General features: G+C 42.4%; 1 protein-coding gene across 1 annotated transcript; it reads right to left on the reverse strand.

Moving 5' to 3' along the window:
- Positions 1–17,225: 17,225 nt before the first annotated feature.
- LOC143550337 (uncharacterized) lies at positions 17,226–17,771 on the reverse strand. The gene has a single exon (XM_077041004.1). The coding sequence runs from the start codon at positions 17,769–17,771 to the stop codon at positions 17,226–17,228; it is 546 nt and encodes a 181-aa protein (XP_076897119.1).
- Between the last annotated feature and the right edge of the window lie 2,792 nt (positions 17,772–20,563).

The raw sequence follows: 20,563 nt of genomic DNA on the forward strand, positions 1-20,563 counted from the left end.
CGAGGTTATACTTTGCGCTAAAACCAAGATATTAACTAAAAATTAAAACTTTTATAGAATGCCTCCGCTATCTCGCCGTCATCAGAGGAGAGAAGCCTCGCGCAGGCGTAGACAGCAACGTTCCCAGGAAATGGCCGCCGCAATAGCCCAAGCTTTGAGCCAAAACAATACCTCCGGTTATAACATTAAGTCCTTTAACGCGGGTAACCCTCCAAAGTTCACAGGTCTTGAAGGAGCCACCGTGATGCTCCAGTGGCTCGAGAAGATAGAAAACACTTTCCTCCATACCCAATGCCCTCCTGACAGACGAACCCTATATGCTTCCAGTGTCCTGGAATCTAGAGCGCTTACATGGTGGAATGGAGCAGCTCATGCGCGTGGCGCAGAAGCTGCTTCTAGCATGACATGGGAGGAATTCAAGGAAATTCTGACGCGAGAATTCTGCCCTCCCAACGAAGTTAAGCGCCTGGAGGAAGAATTTTGGAATCTTAAGCAATACAGCGGTGAAGCGCGCGAGTACGCGACGCGCTTCCATGAACTAAGCCTGCTTGTCCCTCACCTTGTCACCCCTTCCCGCCTAGCCATCGAGAAATTTCTTGGGGGTCTCCCCATGGAAATTCAAGATTCTGTATGGGCCAGAAACCCAGCAACCCTATCTGACGCCATCGAGTTGGCCGCTGTGCTCAGCGACAACCATGTCAGAGCAGGAACCCTGTTCATGCGAGGAGCTGAGAAGACCAAACCCACCAAGACTGCCCCTGAACCAACAGAAACCAAACCAGAACCCTCAAACCGTAACAACCTCAAGCGCAGGCGCAAAGCCTATGCGCTTACCAGCCCGCCCATTGTCCAGCAACCCACCTACCAACCTCCAGTACACGCTCCTAACCCACTGTCAACCTACCCAACACCTCCTACAGTCCATAACTATGCCTTAACCAATCCCGCACTCCCTGCCCCGCCAACTAAGAAACCTTACACAGGAACTCAACCCTTTTGCCCAACCTGTAGACTTCACCACCCAACCCAAACCCCGTGTCGACAATGTAACCGATGTGGCCGCGTTGGTCACTCTGCCGAGTTCTGTAGAGTCCCTTCCGCCAATCCAATTGCGCCAACACCACCAGTCTACCCGCAGAACCCACAACCAACCTACCAAAACCCACGACCCAGATCGTGCTTTAACTGCGGTGATCCCAGTCATTTCTGGAACGCGTGCCCGAGACTACAAGTTCAGATTACGCAAGCGAATCCAGTGAACCAGATTTCGAATCAAGTGACGCGCGGACGAGCTTTTAACATAACCGCGCACCAAGCGCAAGCGAATAATGACGTAGTTAATGGTACATTTTTGCTTAACGGATTTTATGCTTCTGTACTTTTTGATACTGGCGCCGATCGAAGTTTTATCTCTCGCGCGTTTGAGCAGAAGCTTGCGCGACCGCGCAGCGATTTAAAAGAAAATTTTTCAGTTGAATTGGCTAATGGTGAAACTGTTTTAATTAACTCCGTGATTAAAAATTGCACGCTTAACCTTAACGAAAACGATTTTCTGATCGACCTCATCCCCATGCCTCTTGGAAGCTTTGATATTATTATTGGCATGGACTGGCTCTCGAATAATCGCGCCGAAGTTATTTGCGCCAAGAAGTTGATTCGCATTCCTCGAGAAAATGGTGATCTTCATATCTACGGCGAGAAACCCTCCGGTGGTCTTAAGCTTATGTCTTGCGCCGAAGCCCAAAGACTCATGCGGAAGAAGTGTATTGCATTTTTAGCCTATGTGGTTTAACCTGCTGAAGAAAAGAAGAAGCTTCGCGATATCCCTGTTGTGCGTGATTTCCCTGAAGTTTTTCCTGATGATCTTCCTGGTATCCCTCCCGCTCGTGAAGTCGAGTTTCGTATTGATCTTGTCCCTGGTGCTTCCCCCGTAGCTAAATCTCCTTATCGTCTTGCACCCGCTGAGATGCAAGAATTGGCAAGTCAACTTCAAGAGTTGACCGCTAAAGGATTCATTCGCCCTAGCTCTTCGCCCTGGGGTGCTCCGGTGTTGTTCGTTAAAAAGAAAGATGGTTCGTTTCGCATGTGTATTGATTACCGCGAGTTGAACAAACTCACCATTAAGAACCGGTATCCCTTACCGCGTATTGACGACCTCTTTGATCAACTCCAAGGTGCCTCTTGTTTCTCCAAGATCGATCTCCGCTCTGGCTATCACCAGTTGCGCATCCGCGATGAAGATATTCCCAAGACTGCTTTTCGAACTCGTTATGGCCATTTTGAATTCTTGGTCATGTCCTTCGGTTTAACCAACGCACCCGCCGTTTTCATGGATCTAATGAACCGGGTGTGTAGGCCTTTCTTGGATAAATTCGTGATTGTGTTTATCGATGACGTTCTGATTTATTCTAAGACCAAGGCCGAGCATGAGCAACATCTTCGATTGGTATTGCAAAAGCTTAGAGCCGAGCAGCTCTTTGCCAAGCTCTCCAAGTGTGAATTTTGGTCGGATGAAGTACAGTTTCTTGGTCATGTTGTAAACAAGATGGGTATTCATGTCGACCCATCCAAAATTGAAGCAATCAAGAACTGGATTACGCCATCCACTCCTACCGAGATCCGTTCCTTTCTGGGCTTAGCTGGTTATTACCGGCGCTTCATTTCAAACTTCTCAAAGATCGCATTGCCTTTAACAGCTCTAACGCACAAAGGTAAACCGTATATTTGGGGCTCGAAGCAAGAAGAAGCCTTTCTGACGCTCAAGCGTTTGTTGTGTGAAGCTCCTGTTCTTGCGCTACCTGAGGGTAATGATGATTTTGTCGTGTATTGCGATGCATCCAACCAAGGTCTCGGTTGTGTTCTTATGCAACGAGGCAAGGTTATCGCTTACGCATCCAGGCAACTCAAGGTTCACGAGAAGAATTATACAACTCACGACCTCGAACTAGGCGCAGTGGTATTTGCCTTGAAGATCTGGAGACACTACCTTTATGGTACCAAGTGTATCCTCTACACTGACCATAAAAGCCTTCAGCATATCTTTAATCAAAAGGAACTCAACATGAGGCAACGCCGATGGAACGAACTCATCAGCGATTACGATTGTGAGATCCGGTATCATCCTGGTAAGGCTAATGTGGTAGCTGATGCGCTCAGCCGTAAACTCTGCCAGCTTAACTGTATCTTGCCGCGCACGCAGCTTCACTTTGCGCCGATCCAAAGCAACCTTGAATCGCGCATTCGTGACGTGCAGCGCGCATCCATCAGTAATGGTAACCTTCGCGCCGAGTTAGCGTGTGGCGCGGAAGCGCATTTTGTGCCCAATCTGAGTGGAATTCTCTGCTATCTTAATCGCATCTGGATTCCCTTTGATGAGAATCTTCGCGTCGATATCCTGAGTGAAGCGCATAAATCTCGGTATTCTATTCATCCCGGCGCTGATAAGATGTACAAAGATTTGCGCATTACTTATTGGTGGCCCGGTATGAAAAAGGATATTGTTGTGTTCGTAGCTAGATGCCTGACTTGTTCTAAGGTAAAAGCTGAACACCAGCGCCCATCTGGTTTGCTCGAACAACCAGAAATTCCTACGTGGAAATGGGAAGGTTTAGCGATGGACTTTATTACCAAGTTACCTTTGACAGCAAGCAAACATGATAGCATTTGGGTAATAGTGGATCGTTTGACTAAGTCTGCTCACTTTCTGCCCATTCGTGAAAACTACCGTGTTGAGCAACTCGCGCAGCTTTATGTCAAGGAAATTGTCTGCCGCCATGGTACTCCTTTGAGCATCATATCCGATCGCGATGGCCGTTTTATATCCCGCTTTTGGAAATCTCTCCAATCTGCGCTAGGAACTCGCTTGGACATGAGTACGGCATATCATCCTCAGACTGACGGTCAGTCTGAGCGAACTATTCAAACTCTTGAGGATATGCTCCGATCTTGTGTTCTTGATTTTGGAGGTAATTGGGATTCGCACCTGCCTTTGATCGAGTTCTCTTATAATAACAGCTATCATTCCAGTATTGGTATGGCCCCATTTGAAGCACTTTACGGTCGTAAATGCCGCTCCCCGATTTGTTGGAGCGAAGTGGGTGAAGCTCAAATCACAGGACCCGAACTTGTTTAAGAGACAACCCATAAAATCGCCAAGATCCGTGATCATCTGCTGACTGCCAGAAGCCGACAGAAGAGTTACGCAGATCGCAGGCGAAAGCCTCTCGAATTTCAAGTTGGTGATCTTGTTCTCCTCAAAGTGTCGCCCTGGAAAGGTGTTGTCCGCTTTGGGAAGAAAGGTAAGCTTGCTCCTCGATATGTTGGACCATTCAAGATTCTCGCGCGTGTAGGAAAAGTTGCCTACAGACTTGACCTGCCGCCCGCGCTCAGCAATGTGCATCCAACGTTCCATGTTTCCAATCTCAAGAAGTGTTTAGCTGACGAGAACCTTCACATTCCACTTGATGAAGTTCAAGTTGATGAATCCATGCATTTCGTTGAGAAGCCTGTTGAGATTATGGATCGCGAGGTAAAGCAAACCAAGCGCAGTCGTATCCCTATCGTGAAAGTTCGCTGGGAGTCCAAGCGCGGAGCCGAGTTTACATGGGAAAGGGAAGATCAAATGAAGATCAAGTACCCGCACCTGTTCTCTGCGCAACCTACTTCGAGATAAATTTCGGGACGAAATTTCTTAAAGTAGGGGAGACTGTGACCTCTGACCCGATCCGACCCGACCCAGGTACCCGTTTCTCCGATCCGATCTCTTTCTTTTATGATTTAATATTTATTTATACTTATACTTTATTTTTTAATAATAATAATATATTTTCCTTCCCTCCTCTTCCTCTCTTTTCCTTCCCGCCGTCCCGTCCCTCTTCTTCTCTCCGCCTTCTTTTCCCTCTTGTTGCCGTCCCGCCTCTTTCTCTCTCTTGTCGTCGTTCCGCCCTTACGCCTTGAACCTCCTTTTTCTCTTAACTCTTTGCTTGTCCTTTGTTCCTTCCCGCCTAAGGTTGTCTGCGCAGTTCCACGCGCCAGACTCCTTACAAGGAAGCCTGCGTGAAGACCAGTTGTTCCTGCGATACCCGAGGCGAACTGTTCTCGCAGCGCGCTAAGAATTGTAGTTCTTCTCGCAGCGCGCTAAGAACGGTAGTTCTTCCCGCGACGCGCTAAGAATTGTGGTTCTTCTCGCAGCGCGCTAAGAACGGAAGTTCTTCCCGCAACGCGCTAAGAATTGTAGTTCTTCTCGCAGCGCGCTAAGAATGGTAGTTCTTCCCGCGACGCGCTAAGGATTTTAGTTCTTCCCGCGGCGCGCTGTGGACTGTTTTCTGTCTGCCTTCGCGCTCGCGCACTCTTGACCTTCTGTGTCTGCCTTCGCCCTCGCGCGTGCGCTCGATGCTTTCTCGCGCTATGTCTTGAGTCTTTTCTTCTGTTTAATCCAGCCGTTTACTTTTGCGATGTCTTATCTTCTGTGCTGTTGACCTGACCTATCTTATGTCTGAAAAGCCACTTTTGGCGCAGCATGCGCACCAACCCCATTGGTTGGTAGAAAAAGTGACTGACATTATCTTTTGAGATCTGCTTTTCCATGCTTGACCAGTACCTTTATCTGACCCGCCCATGCCTGTTTACTGTTACCTGTCAGCTTTTCCTTATCCCCTGCAGCTGCCATATCTTTTGATATCTTTTGCTTTTGGAATCTTTTACTTTTTGGAGATCTTTTCCCCTTTTCCAGGGATTGTGTTCCCTAGGGTTTCCCTATAAATAATAATGTTAATTTCCTAACACTACACACACAAAGCACTTAAACTCTCCTGTTCTCTTTTACTCCTTGCCGTTGTTCTTCCTCTGCCGTCCCCTCTCTCTCTGCCTTCGTCCTCTCTCCTGTTCTGCCCTGTTTTCCGGTAATATATAATATATATAATAATTTGTTTAAGTTACTTATTAATTATGCTAGCTTATAATCAAGACTTAAAATCAAATCATTAAAACAATAATCTTATTTATAGGTTAACTTGTGCTTGTTTAAAGTTGGTTCTTGCTTTATCTTACACCGCACCGTTTATCAAGTGAGTAATCTCGTACCTAATCCCTTTTTATTTTAATGTTTTGGGATGTTCATGTGTTCGTACAAACTTAGAGTCTTAAACTTGTTTATGAACTTTAGTCGCGCAGTATCCCATGTGTTGAGGACGTTTACTTGGCTGTTTATTTGTATGTGTGTATCATTAACCGCTTTGTTCGGCCTATTCCGAAGTTTTCATGGATCCATTGGATGAACACGGGAGACCTATCGTTTACGGTTTTCTTTGTTTTACACTTGCACAGATGTTTTCTCGTTTTTGTGCTCATTTGGGAGCACGGATTGAACTATGAACTATGATCTATTTAGGCTTGATCACAATCTGATTACACCCTTGTTAAACACCAGACATACACGTGTTGCGCGCAGATTTATTGTTATCTATGTATTGTATTAAACTTGATTTCTCACCAACACGCAAGTGTTTGACGTTTTATTTTAACACATGTTCAGGTTTGCTGTAGCTACATTTGGAGCTTGTGGACACGTGGGACGTTTTTACTTTTGGACCTAGATTAAAATGTATCAAGACAAGTTATTATTGTTCGAATATTTTGTCTTATAATATATTGATTTATGTTGAATTATGTTATCTTGTGTTTACGTTGCGCGTGCGCGAATGAATATATTTATTAAATATTGACACCCAATAGTGTCACGAGTAATGAAACAATATGTGGCGCCCCGATGTATAATCCGCCTTTGGTCGGGGTGTTACATGTATCCACCTCCTCATAAAGAAGACTTTGTTCTCCTCCCCAACCGATGTGGGATGTCACAATCCACCCCCCCCCCTTAGGGTCCAGCGTCCTTGCAGGACCTGGCACCACCGGTCCGACCCTGACTCTGATACCATCTGTAATAACCCAGCTACCGCCGCAACATAATATTGTCTGCTTTGGCCGGGATGTACCACCATCGCCTCACAGATTTGCTTTTGGTTGCCCAGGTGGAGACTTCCCAGGAGGTCACCCTTTCTGATACTACCCCCACCTGAGCACGCTTAACTGTGGAATTCTTCTCTCATCCACTACCATTAAGCAACAACCCAGCTACCGTCGCACCATAATATTGTTCGCTTTGGCCGGGACGTACCACCATCGTCTCACGGATTTGCTTTTGGTTGCCCAGGTGGAGACTTCCCATGAGGTCACCCTTCCTGATACTACCCCCACCTGAGCACGCTTAACTATGGAATTCTCCTCTCATCCACTACCATTAAGCGTCCAAAACGCGTTATGATGGGGATATACTATCATCGCCTCACGGATTTGCTTTTGGTTGCCCAGGTGGAGATTTCCCAGGAGGTCACCCTTCCTGATCCCCACCTAAGCACGCTTAACAGTGGAATTCTTCTCTCATCCACTACCATTAAGCTCCCAAAATGCGTTATGATGGGGAAGGTATCCACCTCCTTATAAAGAAGGCTTTGTTCTTCTTCCCAACCGATATGGGATGTCACACTCGCCTAGTGACTTATCATCACCCTAGTGCCTCCAAAGCTGGGGGCGGTAATCAAAATTTATTTTTCAACAATAATCATTAATAATAAAACATATATTTTCAAGAAAAAACGAAAATCTATTGAAGTTCTGCTTTTTTCTTGTTTCTTTTTTAATAATTGTTAACAAGAAAACGTTAGTTTAAATCATCATGTATGTTTTAATAAGCATATATGTTTTTCAATAACCAAGCATGACAAATATAACTTAAAAAACAAAACCACATATAAGAAAACCAAGCATGACAAATATATGTTTAATAAAACATATATGCTTAGCAAGACCAAAGATAAGAAAAACATACATGATGATTTGAAATAACGTTTTCTTGTAAACAATTATTAAAAAAAAAAAGAAAAAAGCAAAACTTTAATAGATTTTCGTTTTTTCTTGAAAATATATGTTTTATTATTAATGATTATTGTTGAAAAATAAATTTTGAAAAGTGAAACTATGTTTTGTACCCCTTTGCTTTATGGGCGGGGTTACTGACACGAGGTCGAAGACTTGCGCAAAAATAAACCAAATACAACTAATTAGATAGTGGTAAATGGGTGTCGAACACAAAGAGTTTGTGGAATATGTGTTACTGAGTAGCTTACAATTACACTAATATAAATGTAAATGACATGAAGTAATTTTCAAGTTGGTTTTTTGATTAGATTTTAAGAACTAAATTAGCTAATACGAAAGTTGTAAACAATTGATTAAATGAGCATTCCTCTTGGACTTCGGTTATTACGCAACTCTTTTGTTTAAGTTCAATGGATAAATCATAATATCTTGATTTCGTGTAAGTGTAATTGTTTGTGATTAATCAAGAACTAAGTACTCGGATTCCTAGAACGCGAGGTCGTTACTTGGTAATCAATCAATATAATCTTAATTCTAATTTCTTCTACTAAATCTCGATTGTAAACAACACCAAGAACGTATAGAGCGAAACTAGGTTAAACGATATGACAAATTACAAACAATCAAACAAACAACGTGATTATATTAATCTAAACGATTCGATAATCAATCCAAGTGCAAGAACAATAAACAAAAAGAGTATTGCAATAACCTTACAACCAAGAGAAATACTAGAAGTTTTAGTCACACATAATTGAAATCATCATACCAAGTTTAATCCGAAGTAATCCAAGATTATGATGTTAATCTTCAACTAGAAACACCCAAAATATTGTTCCAAGGCACCAAAATCACCCACACCAATTGTCTAGTTCGGAATATCATGAAAAGGATCTCAAAAGCCCATTATAACATCAAATTTGGAGTTGTAACCGTCACTAGCGTGCAGGCCTCACCGTAAGCTACGGTGGCCACCGTAGCTTACGGTGGCTTTGAAAACCACTACGGTAGGTTCTAACTGTTTACAGTTGGGAGCTACGGTGGAACCCTACCGTAGCACCGTAAGCTACGGTAGCCTCAGCTCCAACACACTTGATCTTCTTTGACTTGTTGACTTCCATCGCCAACTCTCGAGTCCTTTGCTCCTCTCCATCATAGTTCCCTTGAATCGCCATTTTTTGCACTTGTACCTACAAACGCACGACATAGTGTAGTAATCCAAATTCGTGAAATTAAACATAAACGCATACGTTTTAACGAGAAATACTACACTTAAGGGTGGTTCTACAATTCACCTGTCACATTCCCACGCTTCAATTTTGCTTGCCCTCAAGCAACTCATCAAACCAATTGTTTTTAGGACACCACCTCCACACAAACCACAAGCCCAACTCGATCAAGGTCCCGAGTCATACCCTATTCCCAAATAATCAGAGGTTTGCACTAGCGTACTTGATATTTTATTTTAAAACATAGAATTCTAGTCAACCTTAACATGCTTTCGGTCTTTACTCGCACATAACACACCGTCACTCATTAACTCACTTATCAGTGACCGTTCCAAATATCACAATCATACTCGATTCTCCTCGCATACGCTTGTACCACCGTCAAATCTCTACCTAATCGTGCTTTAACATAAAAGCAAATCAAGAGGTCTTAAACGGGTTGTAATGAAGCTAAGGGTAAAGGTGTGGAATGAGGATATTGGAAGTGGCTCAAATGATCCGACCCGGCTTGTTACATCAAAACTAAATTAAACAATAAAACACACTACTATATACATAACAGTTTTCATCACGAACTCGAACCACAAGGCTTTGAACAATGCCTCGACTTTTCCTTGTCTTTTTTTTTTCATCAATTTTTTTTTCATCAAACTTGCATAAACAATTAACTACTACTCTCTATTGATTACTGACAAAACAATTACAATTACAAAGAACAACCTACTAAGCCGGATCGTCTCACTAATACATCGGGGTTATATCAAATAAAAGAATAGGTCCAATAAAGTTTTCTAAAGGAACCAACCCCCCTCCCCTCTCATTATCCATGCTCATATATGTAATTTATGAGGCCCAACCCCCAAAACCCACACTCACACTCATCTGAGACGAGGTTTTAACCTAAGTGCCTCAATCACTTTTGCATTTATGCCAAGCTAAGGTCTTGAAGTGCATTGATGGCACAAGTTCTAACGGAGAATAACCATTTCGTCACCACTCTTCGTTTTCCCAATACCCTAGTGATTGTGGGCATGTTATGTGATTAGATAAACCGAAAGCATGCTAACCTTGCCTAGATTACTACTCGAACACACTTTTAACATAGCTAAGCAAACTTGTTTTTTAGGGGAATTATGACCATGACAGGGAACCAAACTTTGCCCCAACAATCTTACCACTTTTTCGGTGTTTTTCTTTCAATTTTTTTTATTTTATATATATATATATATATATATATATATATATTCATCCCTCCTTCCCACACTTGAGATACATTGTCCTCAATGTAGGGTATTTAGGGTAACAAAAACACCACCACAAGCACGACCCTTAAATTCCAACTTGTCATTACTCCACCCAACCTCCCAAGACCCAAACATAAACAGAAAAATATGATACAAAAATGTACAAGAGGACACTTGATTTGCTGCTGATGCAGCTCAATAATAACGTGGTTGTGGTGGTCCAAAGATGGACGTCATCACGTCCGTGAATTCACCGAAACCAAACGCCCCCTGATCCTCTCCACTAGCTTGACCTTTTCCTTGAGTTTGATGCGGGTTCACCCATTCGGAATGATGCAATGGCGGCATGGGATAATTCACCGTACCGTCGTATGGTGGCAATGTGGTGTAGTCGACGATCGGTGGGTCAGCCACCACAGGTTGACCAGAATGCCACGCTTCATGCATTCTCCTTTGACGGTCATCCTCATACCGATGATTAATTTCTCTTTGCCCAGCATAAGCGTGGGTCCGGTTCCACACTTCTTGGCGATCATACATTTGCTTTTGGGTCGTTCCATGCTCGCGCCCATGAAAGTTTGGTGATCAAATAATGTCTGAGTTGTCTCGGCCCAATTATAGTAGTGTGCTGGCCTGGTGTTGAATATTACATCCTGCATGCTGCCATGGTGTGCCCAATTTGGGTCAAATGTTTGCCTCGAATAATCAAATGGTAAGGCACTTCCCCGTCCCCGTCCTTGCGCACTTGAACTACCACCTACTCCTTCACTTTCCATCACGACCCGCTCACTTGGTTCATCATCATAATCATCCTCTCCACTCTCTCCCTCTTCATCATCACTCTCACTTTCAGCTTCTTCTCTCGGTTGCAAAGGTCGCGCATCAACCTTCAATGCTCTCCATCTCTGTCCCTCACTTTTCAACATATGGTACCTGTCACTTGCTCGGTATTCCCAACCAACCCCCAACTTCGTCACATCGAACGGCTTGTGTTTCTTCCCAACTCCAATATCATTATCTCCAATAACACCAAACCGCATCAACAATGCGGTAATCAACCGACAATGTGGAATAATCTTCCTACTCAATTATTCCGGCTTATCCAAATATTGTTAAGTACTAGATACCGGAATGAAACAAGTGGTCCTCCATGCATCAAAGAATATAGAATCGGGACATCGGGATACCGAACTTCTTGCATATCCCTCTTCTTGGCATGACATTGTGTAAACAAATGATGAGCAACATCTTTGGCTCAATCTTCAAATTCTTCCTCAATAACTTCCCATCATAAGTTTCGGGTAAAAACAATGCTTCCAACATCATTCTCCACGTTGGATGCCTGTCGGGTTGATAATACAAGTAATTCAAATCTGGATATACGTAGTTGCTTTGAGGCTTACTGTCAAATCATGCAATTTTCCTCAATGTTTCAAATGACATAGTGACCTCAATGTTGTTAAAGTTCCAACAAGCTTCATCCCCGAGGGTTTATTAAACGAAGGACATCTCAACGTTGCCATCCATTCTTCAATTTCATCGATGAAAACATACTTCTCGTTTCGATCATAACACCTGAGGGCTGCTTCCCAACCCAATGCCTTGGATCGATCAAAAACATCAAACGGGCCAAACTAACGTTCCGGGACCATTTTCTCAAAATAAATGCGTCGTACTTCTTTGTCAATATATTCATTTTCTCGTGAAACAACTCTGGTTGCCATCTCAAATCATGATCTGTTAGTGGTCCATGAGTCCAATCTGGTTTAACATACTCCACCTCTTCTTCCCATTCTTGTTGTTGTTCTAACCTCCACTTTTTTGCTTGTTTGGTAGCAGAGTTGCTAGAGGAACCCGCAATCCCTTTTCCTTTATCCTTAGCAGAACGTCCCATCTAAATAATGACACACATTAACCAAATCAGTATTCATCTCTATACACATTCCCACACTTGCTTGTTTCTAAGGTTGTGAATATATGAAAGTCATAAATCATTTTTCACAAAATTTTGACAACATTTCGTTTAAATATAGAATATATCCCATTTTCAACTTTTGTCAAACTATCATTTTCCATACCATATTCACAACCATAGCACAATTTCAAACTAACATCAAACTTTCTCACATTTAACAAGCAAGTGTAAGCAATGTACAACATATAATCTTAACTAATGAGTTTTGTAGCAAACGAGTGAAGAGAAACATACCTTTAAGCCGAATTAAACCCTCTAATCACTAGTCACTTGCAAAACCCACTTGTTGTTCGAAATTTTCGGACCAAAAACGTCCAAAATCGAACCCCAAAAAGTTAGGATTGATGAAAACCAAGCAAAGAATGTGATTCCTTGCGAAAATCTAGTCAATCTAGACCCGAAAATAGTTGATTTTGGTTAAGATTTGAAGAAGTTATGAATTGGGGATTAGGGTTTAGTAGAGAAGATATTAGGATGAAGATGATGAATGAATGAGGAGAAGAAGAAGGTAAATAAAAGATGTGGGTGGAGATTTTTCGGATTTATTAAAATATTTTTTTTTAAAAAAACTGCGGGAGCCCGTCGCTCTTTCACAACCACCGTAAGCTACGGTGGCTACCGTAGCTTATGGTAGGTCCTAGCGTGAGAAACTCAGCGTAAACAGAAGCTAGCCGGCGTAGGGATTATCAAGTCCACCGTAGCCTACGGTGGACACCGTACGCTACAGTGGCACCTGATGGAAAACTCTTTTTTTTTATCAAACAAAATCATGAAAAAGTAAATAAATAAAAAAAAACTAGAAATTACCCTATCCCTCATGAAAAACCCGAGTTGTCCTCAACACGGAGAAGAGATTCCTGAGAATTCCCCACACTTGATTTGGACCAAATTTGAACAAAAACTAAACTAAATTATATAACAAACCTGGACCGTTTAATTGGTTATTTCCTCAGGTGACCACAATAGGTAGCCCGCCTTGTCCACTTCACACATGTTAATATCCTTACCCTCCAAGTATGGTTTAAGTCGGTGTCCGTTCACAGTTTGTCTTACTTGATTTTGCAAATCTTCAATTTCCACATCACCAAACTTACCCACTCTTGTTATCACGTACGGGCCCATCCATTTGCTTTTCAATTTTCCGGGAAAAAGCTTAAGCCATGAATTATATAACCAAACCTTTTGCCCTTCTTTAAAAACCTGCTTCCTCAACTTGGCATCATGAACCCTTTTCAACTTATCTTTGTATGCCGATGCACATTCATATGCTTCATCCCTTATCTATTCCAAATCGGTGCTCGCACGAATTTTTCCTTCAAAACATCAAATGCTTGCAAACAATCATTAGTAAAATCAAATGCAACATCTTTTAGCAACAAATTGCATAAAGGTTTAGTAATCACACTAAAACCTTTAATAAACCGCCGGTAAAACCCGGCATGCCCCAAAAACGACCTTACCCCTTATACATTTTTCGGCGGTGGTAATGAAGAAATAACCTTAATTTTTTCTTTATCCACCTCCATTCCCCGACTTGAAACTACATGCCCCAACACAATACCCTCTTGTACCATGAAATGACTTTTCTCCCAACTTAAAACCAAATTAGTCTCGACGCAACGTTTTAAAACTTTTTCCAATTCATCAAGACATCTTTCAAAAGTTGACCCAAAAATAGAAAAGTCATCCATAAATACCTCAAGTGAATCCCCAACCATGTCAGAAAAAATACTCATCATACATCGTTGGAACGTGGCTGGGGCATTACACAATCCAAATGGCATTCGCCTAAAGGCAAAAGTGCCACATGTGAATGTGGTTTTGTGTTGGTCGTCGGGATGGATTGCAATTTGATTATATCCCGAGTACCCATCCAAAAAACAATAGAATTTTTTACCCGACAATTTTTCAATAATTTGGTCAATAAAAGGTAATGGAAAATGGTCTTTTAAAGTAGCCGCATTTAACTTCATATAATCAATGCACACTCGCTACCCGGTTACCGGTCGGGTGGCGATTTGTTTACAACTTTCATCTTTAATTACCCGAATGCCGGCTTTTGTTAGTCCCGGTGCTGATCGATACGAGATCCGCACGAGGTCTAGGAGTGCGGAATCCTCCTAGACTCGTTTATGGTGTATAGACGAAGAACACAAACACGTACACGATCAAATACACAAACAAATACAAGAATGGATAATCAAATCTGCAGATTCATATAATAATAAAACACGTTACATACCGTAACATAAACAGAAACACGACTGACCCGAGGTGAGCTCTACCTCGGGTCGTCTCACACGACTCTCACTCTCTTGCTCTCTCTTGACACTCAAACTGTAACACACACTCTCTGAATTACTGGATTTTTTCTACATAACCTAACACGACACATGTATATATAGACAATCTTCACGGGCTTGGGCTTCAGTAGGCGAAGTTGTTCATAACTTCGCCTAGGGCGAAGTTGTGATAACTTCGCCTAAGGCAGAAGTTGTTACAACTTCGCCGTTGGCGAAGTTGTTATAACTTCGCCTAGGCGAAGTTGTGCTAACTTCGCCTGTGACGATCCGCTGGTCAGAATTGCATAGCGACGGTCACAGAATGCACCAACAGTCTCCCCTTTGACCGTTGCTCTCAATTCTAACAAACACGAAAGATCATCTGTTACAAAACATGCACTAACAGACTCCCTCTTAACTGATGATCTTCTGTTTTGTTCATCAACCAGCCGTGTCTGAATCTGTCCTGTAGCTTCACAAATCTACCAATCACCCAGCGTCTTCCATATCAGATCTCCCCTTCAGTGTAAGCTTCTCCGACTATAACGATTGAGGTCTTTGAAATGCATGCATCCTCGTGCCAATAGATCATCTCAACCAATCACGTGAGTCCATCTGACTTCACCAACACATGAAGTTGGGCTTCCTCCACAACTTCACCAACTCGTCGGCATACGATAAGGTTTAATCTTCAACTACTCAACATCAGGTGATCAATTTCATCACAAAACCACCTTGACAGAATCTAACACATGACCATTAATTAATCCGAAGCATCTTCAATCACCAGGGATAACAATCAAGAACATAGACACTTTAATTCCCGGTTAAATCCAACTTGTTCCAGAATCTTCACTCGTATAAATAAGCATCACGTTTCAGGATCCAATTCTCGAACGCCTTGAAAATAACATAAATAATATGCTCTGACCGCAATCCAGTAATGACGAAAACCTTCAGTTCAATTTGACTTTCTTCGGTTGGTCAACCACGAACAACAACAATTTCATTGCCCACAAACACCCGAATATGTGTCAATATCCAGTTTCAAACAATATCCCATTCACAACCTCAACTCCAAATCCAGAGTTGACACGTATTTGTTCACACGTAAGACCAAGAGATAACAAGATCACTCGTTGACGGAACAACATCTTTGGTCTCACAATAATCGTGTACACCCGGCCATACAGACGAAAACTCCAAACAATAATTTTTTTTTTTTTTTTTTTTTTTTTTTTTTTTTTTTTTTTTTTTTTTTTAACTTCACCTGGCCATAACTTCGCCTGGCCATAACTTCGCCTGTTCATAACTTCGCCTGTTCATAACTTCGCCTGGCCATAACTTCGCCTGTTCATAACTTCGCCTGTTCATAACTTCGCCTGGCCATAACTTCGCCTGGCCATAACTTCGCCTAAACCCTAAAATTTAAGCGACAACTTCGCCTGAACCCAATAACTTCGCCTGCGGCGGCTGTTCGGCCGAAAACGCACAGAAACGTGCCAGAAACACCAAAAACGCAGATCTCGAACCATAGCGTAAGAGCCTAAGGCTCTGATACCACTTGTTAGTCCCGGTGCTGATCGATACGAGATCCGCACGAGGTCTAGGAGTGCGGAATCCTCCTAGACTCGTTTATGGTGTATAGACGAAGAACACAAACACGTACACGATCAAATACACAAACAAATACAAGAATGGATAATCAAATCTGCAGATTCATATAATAATAAAACACGTTACATACCGTAACATAAACAGAAACACGACTGACCCGAGGTGAGCTCTACCTCGGGTCGTCTCACACGACTCTCACTCTCTTGCTCTCTCTTGACACTCAAACTGTAACACACACTCTCTGAATTACTGGATTTTTTCTACATAACCTAACACGACACATGTATATATAGACAATCTTCACGGGCTTGGGCTTCAGTAGGCGAAGTTGTTCATAACTTCGCCTAGGGCGAAGTTGTGATAACTTCGCCTAAGGCAGAAGTTGTTACAACTTCGCCGTTGGCGAAGTTGTTATAACTTCGCCTAGGCGAAGTTGTGCTAACTTCGCCTGTGACGATCCGCTGGTCAGAATTGCATAGCGACGGTCACAGAATGCACCAACAGCTTTCTTTGGGACTACCTGTGTTAGACTTACCCATGCACTGTCTGAAATGAGATAGATGATTCCCGCATCCAACCATTTGATAACTTCCTTTTTCACCACCTCTCGCAAATTAGGAGTCAACCTTCTTTGAGTTTCCCAAGTAGGCTTTGCATCATCCGTGGTGATGATTTTGTGCATGACTATAGATGGAATAATACCCTTCAAATCGGCTATAATCCACCCAATCGCCGATTTGTGAGCCTTCAAAACGTCCAACAATCCCTCTTCTTGAGCCTCATTCAAGTTAGAGGCAATGATAACCGATAACGTCTCACCTTCTCCCAAAAATGCATACATGAGATGACTTGGCAATTCTTTCAATTCTACCTTGGGAGGACAAATCAATGAAGGTTTGGTATCAGAATTGATCTCTGTTGGTAGACTCTCAACCTGATGAGTCTATGGTGGTCTTCCGTTTTGCAATGCCAATATCTCTTGTTTCTTTTCCTCTAACTCCAATGCACAAATGTGAACCTGTTCAGAATCATCACAAACACAAACATCCAACATACCTTCCTCATACTCGTGTGGTACACACCCATTTATGATATCTGCCATAAAACATTCTTCACTAGCCAATGAATTAGCAACATTAGTAAACACATTTAAACGCATTTTTCTATTTCCAAAGGCCATGTCAACTGTACCAAACAGACAGTCAATAATAGCATGAGCAGTATTTAAAAATGGTCGACCCAAAATAACGTTTTGTTGTTGTGTTAGGTCAATTGACGAGTAATCCAGAACCAAAAAGTCAACAGGATAATAAAATTCCTCTACTTTAACAATAACATCCCGCACAATCCCGCGAGGAAGTTTGTGAGACAAATCAGCTAATACAAATGTGGTCTCAACTCGTTTAAGTGGACCAAAATCGTATTGGTCATACAAACCCCCCGGTAGGATACTCACACCCGCTCCAAGATCCAATAGTGCCCGTGACATTTGAAAGTCACCCACTTGAATGTTAATCAAGGGCGCTCCCGGGTCTTGAAGCTTAGGTGGAAGATTACCGTTTAGAATTGCACTCACTCGTTCAGTTAAATCAACCCGTTTAGGAACCTTTTGTTGTCTTTTCCGAGTACACAATTGTTTTAAAATTTTTCATATGCGGGTAATTGTTTTATTGCCTCAAGTAAAGGAAGATTAACTTTAACCTGTTTTAAATACCTCCCACATCTCCTCCTTTTGAGGACCTCGTTTTAAAATCACGTTTTTCTTACCCGGATCGATCAAAGCCTAAAGAAATGGAATTGGAACCTCTTCCACTTCCTTACTTTTATCATTTAAAATTTCATTTTGATCTGACTCTTTGCTTGAAAACGTGGATGGCTTAAGGGGTTGAATGGGTGAAGATTCTTCATCTTCACTTTCTACTTCCGTCACATCCTCTACCACACCTTCAACTAATTCCGGTGTAGTATTGATTTTAAACTCCTTACCACTTCTTAAAACGCTTACCTGTTTAATCGGCACATTGAGAGAAGTAGTGTGAGTAGGGTTCACCTTGGCGTCACTTGGGAGTTGACCTTTGTTCTTCTTCAAATTGGATACCTCAGTTGCAAGTTGGCCCATTTGAGTTTTTAATTATTGAATGGCCTTGTCACGAATTTCATCCTTTTATACACGAGCTTCATCCAACTGATTCCTCTTTTGCATCTCTTGTTGCATCATCTTTAGCATGTCCATCACTTCATTCCCACTTCATGAACTTTGGCCCGAAGATCCACCTTGATTACCACCCGTTACTTAAAATTGACCTTGATTTCCTTGGTTAAAGTATTGTTGACGGGGAATAAAGGTGGTTTGAGAAGTCCCTTGGAAATTCGGATTGAGTTGAGTTGCTTGATTTCCATAACGGAAATTTGGATGATTTCTCAACCCGGGATGGTAAGTGTTTGAGTTCATGTTGAAATTCCGATTACCACCCCCTTAACCTTGAAGTGCATTTACCTCTTCAACTTGTGCTTGACCTATCGTACACACATCAGCCCCATGACCCAACTCATTACAATTGGTACAAACATCAATTCTTTGATTAGTAGTTTGTACCCCCACATCTTCCACGGCATGAACTTGCGGTCTTCCAATTGCCGGTCTCGCTCTTCTTGTAGTTTGAGATTTTCTCTTTGAAGTGACCGACATTTGCTCCAAAAATGCCCAATCATCTTGTTCATAATTGGTACTGAATGTACCATTTGTGATTGACATTAAATCCCTCTCATCTTCCGCATTCAACCCTTCATGAAAAGCATTTAACAACTCCCAAAGAGCTATACCATGGTGTGGACAATTCTTAATCATCATGTTGAACCTCTCGAATGCTTCATGAAATATTTCACCTAATTGTTGTTGGAAAGACCTCAAACTTCATCTCGCATCATTAGTCTTTTGGGCCGTGTAAAACTCTTCTAAGAACCTTTGTTGCATTTCGGCCCAAGTGTAAATTGATGCGGATGGCAATGTGTAGAACCATCTTTTCGCCTTATCCTCCAACGAAAATTGAAACAAAACCAATTTCACCTCATCTGGTGAGAAACCTTGACCCCCAATCGTGGTTCAAATAGAGTCATATGCCTCCAAATGAAAATAGGGTTCTTCCATTGCAAGACCCTTGTACTTTGGTAAACTTTGAAGTGCATTAGTTTTCACCTCAAATGTTCTTCCATTTTGGTTTTGAGGGATAACCACCGGAGATGGGTTATTGGTGAAAATTGGTCGAAAATGAGCCTCTATTCCCCTAACCATTTCCCTTGCATGTCTTCTTGGTACCCCCAATGGTACTCTTGGTTGACCCATTTGTCGGTAAACGGGCCTTTGTTGCATATTCTGTTGAACTTCTGGTTAAGGATTTGGTTGTTGGAATTGAGGTTTTTGATAATGCGGTTGTTGTGGAACTTGTTGCAATGGTTGTGGTTGTTGTATTTGATTGACATGTGGTCCACCCCATTGCTGCACTTGTTGTTACGGTTGAAAGTCGGATCCATACCCAAACTGCCCTTGAATCCTCAACTGACTCCCATCAACCCCACTTGAATAACCTTCTTCAAATTCTTCATACCGTTCATTGCCATCACCATACCGTGGCCCACCAAACAAATGCGGGCCCGATCTTTGACCCGGTGAAGTATGGATTATGGGTGGGTCTTGGGTAAACGTGTATGGTTGTTGATAAGGTGGATTTCGTTGAGATTGGAAGGATGATTGTTGTGGTGAGTTTGATGATTGTCCTTGAATAGCCATGAAATTTGTCAAGGGTGGGAGGTTAGCTGGTGGCTGAAAGCTAAACGCAGCTGAAGTAGGTTCACTTGTGGAATTGGTGGTGGTAATGGGTACAGTAGATGGTGGGTTTGGTGAATTAATGGGTGGTGGTATCGACGGTACGGTTTGTTCTGAAGCCATGATTGTGGTGTCAGTTGCTCGACTTTTTGTGCTTGGAGACCCAATAACCTTGTTTTCCCTCTGTAGAATCCGGTTCTGACAAAAGGTTCTCTCGATTTCAGGATCAAACGCTAACGGCGATGAAGACCGAGAGCGTCTTGTATGCATGTACCTGTAAGTACCTGCACACTAGCACAACCCGCGTAAAACTGACAATAACAATTTAAACAAAAACTACAAAAATAACACACGTTGCACACTACTCCTTGGCAACGGCGCCAAAATTTGACACGATGTCGAAGACTCGTGCAAAAATAAACCAAATACAACTAATTAGATAGTGGTAAATGGGTGTC

The sequence above is a fragment of the Bidens hawaiensis genome, unplaced genomic scaffold (assembly GCF_021521415.1).
Source record: "Bidens hawaiensis isolate Kalapana, Puna unplaced genomic scaffold, B.hawaiensis_p1.1 tig00016006_1, whole genome shotgun sequence".
NCBI classification, from domain to species: domain Eukaryota; kingdom Viridiplantae; phylum Streptophyta; class Magnoliopsida; order Asterales; family Asteraceae; genus Bidens; species Bidens hawaiensis.

Bases quoted from the DNA above. Each gene is read 5' to 3' on its own strand.
- LOC143550337 (XM_077041004.1), bottom strand. From the start codon at position 17,771: ATGTCACGGGCACTATTGGATCTTGGAGCGGGTGTGAGTATCCTACCG.